This window comes from Malus sylvestris, chromosome 11 (genome assembly GCF_916048215.2).
Source record: "Malus sylvestris chromosome 11, drMalSylv7.2, whole genome shotgun sequence".
In the NCBI taxonomy this organism is placed as follows: domain Eukaryota; kingdom Viridiplantae; phylum Streptophyta; class Magnoliopsida; order Rosales; family Rosaceae; genus Malus; species Malus sylvestris.
In genome coordinates this window covers 6,659,643-6,664,850 of record NC_062270.1, presented here as the reverse complement: position 1 = coordinate 6,664,850, position 5,208 = coordinate 6,659,643, and the positions used below count along the sequence as shown (strand labels likewise).

At 36.3% G+C, this 5,208-nt stretch overlaps 1 protein-coding gene across 1 annotated transcript; it reads left to right on the top strand.

Annotated features, from left to right (window-relative positions):
- Positions 1-202: 202 nt before the first annotated feature.
- Positions 203-5,208, top strand: LOC126589074 (laccase-4-like). Its single transcript, XM_050254253.1, has 6 exons — positions 203-406; positions 2,380-2,531; positions 2,634-2,878; positions 3,020-3,148; positions 3,325-4,245; positions 4,667-5,208. Exons 1-6 carry the CDS (start codon positions 311-313, stop codon positions 4,795-4,797), a joined length of 1,674 nt encoding a protein of 557 aa, XP_050110210.1. The 5' UTR covers positions 203-310; the 3' UTR covers positions 4,798-5,208.

Below are 5,208 nucleotides of genomic sequence, written 5' to 3'. Positions count from 1 at the left end.
GTGTTTTAGTTGACTTGAAAGATATAACTACTACTACCATAAGATTCTTGGCCTTCAGCTACACGTACATTCTAATATATTTATACGTATAGAGAGCTCCATGCTTAAGTATTAATTCATTAATCTACACCTACCAAACTATAAGCAAAAACGACATGGCAACAGAGACTGAGATTCTCTCTCTTTATAAGTAAGGCTTGGTCGTATAAATTTTATTATAGGAGAGAAAACTAAAGATCAAGAGCAATAATTAAGAGTCAAAGAGAGAGAGGGAGAGAGAGGGAGAGAGAGAAATAAAGCTCGAGAGAAAATGGCAATGGTGCAGTGGATTCGAGTCGTGCTTCTGGTGGCGTGTTTGTGTTTTCCGGCATCTGTAGAATGCATGGTTCGACATTACAAGTTTAATGTAAGTATACGTTTTCAGTTAATATCTTTTAAATGTTTTGCATACTGCAGCTAGCTAGGGTTCATTAGTTGCCACCTCATGCAGCAGACATTTATGGTACCAAATATTTTAGCCATACGATTAGTACTTTTCCACATTTTGGTGTCTATAGTTGGGGAAGGGGAGGGTTGTCAATAGTTCAGCGGGGCCGATAAAGATGCTAAAACTACAATCGTAAAAGAACACAAACTATTTAACGTGGTTCACTCAAAATTGGATTGTGTCTATAAAGTATTCTTTAATTTGTACATAGGTCGCATATTTCAACTGTATACATGGCTTAAGGGTTTTGGAACCATGCAGTACTAGTACTCTTCGTTACTGGGAATTTGCACCTTGCCAAATCTGCAGCGCAGTATATATGCATATATATAGTATAAATCTGGTGTTTGGTTTTTATTTTCTCATTCAAAAGAAGCAATTAATATTAGTTTATTAGTGTCTGTCTTGTAAATTTTATCTTTTGAATTGCTGATAGTGACCGTACTTCTTGATCTCAAATTAAGAATAATATTTGTATGCATTATCCATACAAAATATAAAACTTACGGCCACTATTAGCAATTCATAATATAAGGGTGACTAGCATGCTTGTATGCATGCATGTTCTTGTCGCTGTTTTTCTTGCTAAATTAATCCTAGCTTAATTAGTTGACTAAATATTGAGCTGACTAGCCAACTTACAAAATTGAAACATAATTGTGGACAGTACATCATTAGTCATTCTTCTCTTTCTTGTTCTTGACATTGATATAAACAAAATTTGATTCAGCTCTCACCTCAATGCGGGACATGATATATATATATATATAGACGTTATACAGGTTTAAATTTGAATCGTTTTAAAAAAAATAATAAACTAGTGGTTTCGTTACGACAATTTATTTGTTTGCGAGCCATAAAATTGTCCACAAGTTATAAAACATCTAAGGATTGTTTAAAGGGAACTTTAACAAAAAGTTCCCGGTACTGTTCACTTTAACGAAAAACAACATTTTTACACTAAAAAGTCAATCATGGTATTATTCACTTTACCCTTTATTTTGTCCTTATCATTAAAACTCAAAGTTTTCAAGCCCTTTTCATTAGTTTTCCTTTGTTTTGGGAACTTTAACAAAAAGCTCCTGGTACTGTTCACTTTAACGAAAAACCACATTTTTACACTAAAAAGTCAATCCTGGTATTATTCACTTTACCCTTTATTTTGTCCTTATCATTAAAACTCAAAATTTTCAAGCCATTTTCATTAGTTTTCCTTTGTTTTGGGAACTTTAACAAAAAACTCTCAAGAAGACAGATTTGTGACATCACTTTTTTGACACAATTTTTGACACATGCTTTTGTAGGGCTCACTTTGTACTGTATTTCAAGATCTAAACCATCTATCTTTTAGCCCTTCCCTAAAAAATCATGTCTACCTAAATCACCCAAATCTGAAACCATATCACTGTTGGATTAAGGATTTAGAGTTTCTTTGTACAACAGTATTCGTCTAGTTTCTTCACTACAAATGAATGTTTTAATGGTTTTGGATTTGTTGAATTTTTTATCAATGATGATCTCTGAAAGATGTTCTAAAAAATAGACAGTTCAAATTATTAAAATATATTATGAAGTAGGCTCCACAAAAACTTATGTCAAAAATTGTATTAAAAAGTGTCGTCACATATCCACTCCCTTTAAAAAAAAAGTGACAATGAACAGAAATGACTAATGTAACATGTAATATAAACACGATTAATTAATTTAAAAACCCCAAATCTTTATCATACGGCAAAGTGTGAGGGTGTAGTTGAGAAGGCCACCAAACTTGTGGGCTGTGTATGCCTAATCCTACCTAGTGTTCCAGTTGACTTGTTTAAAAACATGGGTATGCTAGTGCTACAATCTTACTAACAACTTCCACTATTAACTGCTACATGTCGTTTTTGTAGGTGGTGCAGAAGAACATCTCAAGATTGTGTTCAAGCAAGCCCATTGTCACTGTCAATGGAAGGTATCCTGGTCCCACCATTTATGCTAGGGAAGATGATACAGTACTAGTCAAGGTGGTCAACCATGCCAAATACAACGTTAGCATCCATTGGTAATGTCCCAATTTTGTCCCGTTGAACTTATTTTTATAGAAGATGCGATTAGTAATATGATTAGTAAGTATACGAATATGTTGTAATATTATTTTCCGTAGGCACGGGATCCGACAACTTCGGACAGGTTGGGCCGACGGGCCGGCATACATAACCCAATGTCCTATTCAGCCGGGCCAACAATATGTATACAACTTCACCATCACCGGCCAAAGGGGCACACTTTGGTGGCATGCACACATCCTCTGGCTCAGGGCTACAATCCATGGTGCCTTGGTCGTCTTACCCAAGCTCGGTGTCCCGTATCCATTTCCTGCACCCCAAAAGGAAGTGGTTGTAATTTTGGGTGAGCTCAAGATCACTACCCTCATACTCTCATAATGTATCTTCTTTGTTCGAATCTTCCTCCCTTACTATGGCTCAGTATAAAAAGAAATCTATTTGGAAAGAGTCTTTTTCCTTATGATTGTTATAATTTAACTTGCAGGTGAATGGTGGAAATCAGATACGGAACGTGTCATCAGACAGGCTTTGAAATCTGGCTTAGCCCCAAATGTCTCTGATGCTCACACAATCAATGGTTATCCAGGGCCGATCTCAACTTGTCAATCACAAGGTAAATATTAGCGGATCTCATTAGTTGATCACATGATGTGATAGTTAATGTGTATTTATTACGTAGATTACATAGTTATTATGATCAATTATTTTAATTCATACATAAACTGTCACATTATCTTTACAGTTTTGCTCGATTTCTAATCGTCAAATTTATATATGATATATATCCAGGAGGATTATTACCAGTAAGACCTGGGAAGACATACATGCTAAGAATCATCAATGCTGCACTTAACGAAGAGCTCTTCTTTAAGATTGCTAACCACAAATTAACAGTAGTTGAAGTCGATGCTGTGTACACAAAACCTTTCAAAACCGACACCGTTCTCATAGCTCCGGGGCAAACAACAAATGTTCTTGTATCAACAAACCATGGCTCAGGAAAATACTTGGTCGCAGCCTCACCATTCATGGACAATCCGACCATCGTCGTGGACAACAAGACCGCCACCGCTACATTGCATTACATAGGCACCCTCGAAAGCACGAGGACTATTCTCACATCCCCACCTCCTCAAAATGCCACACTTGTGGCAACAAATTTTACAAACTCCCTCAGAAGTCTAAACTCAATCCGGTTTCCAGCTAGGGTTCCATTGAAAATTGACCACTCCCTTTTGTTCACTGTTGGTTTAGGGCTTCACACTTGTGATTCGTGTGCCAATGGTATTAGGGTGGTGGCAGATATCAACAATGTCACATTTGTGATGCCTAAAATTGCACTTCTTCAAGCACATTTCTTCAACATGAGTGGAGTTTTTACCGATGATTTTCCCGGAAACCCTCTGAATCCTTATAATTACACGGGGACACAGCAGACGAATATGCAGACCAAGAAGGGGACTAGGCTTTATAGACTTGCTTACAACACCACAGTGCAACTTGTGTTGCAAGGCACTGGGATGCTTGCCCCTGAAACCCATCCAGTTCATCTTCATGGGTTTAATTTCTTTGAGGTTGGGAGGGGACTAGGGAATTTCAACCCGAACACGGATCCCAAAAGATTCAATCTTGTTGATCCTGTTGAGAGGAACACAATTGGAGTGCCATCTAATGGATGGACTGCTATCAGATTCAGGGCTGATAATCCAGGTATATCTTCCTTAATTATGTGTTTAGTTTGTGTTAGAAAAATAATTGGAAGATGATAATTTCATATTACTTCTCGAGTTGCAAAGAACCAAATTTAAACAAACATATTGCACTCCAGAAAAAAATAAACAAAAAGAATTTCAAGGCTCAAACTGGTTAAAAGCATTTATCCATCTTAGTCTGATTCCCCTACTCCAATATTGTACAAAACAAACATGAATTATAATCAACAGAAAAAATTAAGGCATGAATAAAGCTGTCAGATGTAACTAGATGCGTGAAATGAGCATAATTAGAAGACAACATATAAGATTTCACATCAGTAGTATTGATTAACAGTCTAATAATATAACATAAAAGACTTTATCCAGTATAATATTTTCAATAAAACCATATTTATCTCCTTTGTTTTTGTATGCAGGGGTTTGGTTTATGCATTGCCATCTTGAAGTGCACACAACATGGGGGTTGAAGATGGCATTTGTGGTGGACAATGGCAAGGGCCCAAATGAATCTGTTCTTCCACCTCCAAGTGACCTTCCCAATTGCTAGTTAATTACATCTAAACAATATTTCCACCACAAATTGTTGCCAATTCAATTCTCAATCCTCATAGCAATAACAAAGAACAAGCAAAGAGGGCCAAAATTCTGAGATAGGAAGACTTCTTTGGAGCAAGCAAAAGGAAGCTGCTGCTGCATGTTGAATAAAACTTGTTCTAAGACTAGGTCTCTTCTTCTTTTTATTTTATTTTTTTGGGGGTTATTTTTTGGTATAATCGGGGTTAGGGGATGTAACACTTTCTCTCGGATTCTTTTATTACATGACATGATTAAGTCATGTGATGAAAGAGATAAAGATAGAAAGATAACAAAATCTCTTCTGCTAAAGTGTCGGTGATGTTCCTATAAAGATCAATTCTTACCCAAAAAGGAAATGAAACTGTTATTAGCACTCTAAAAA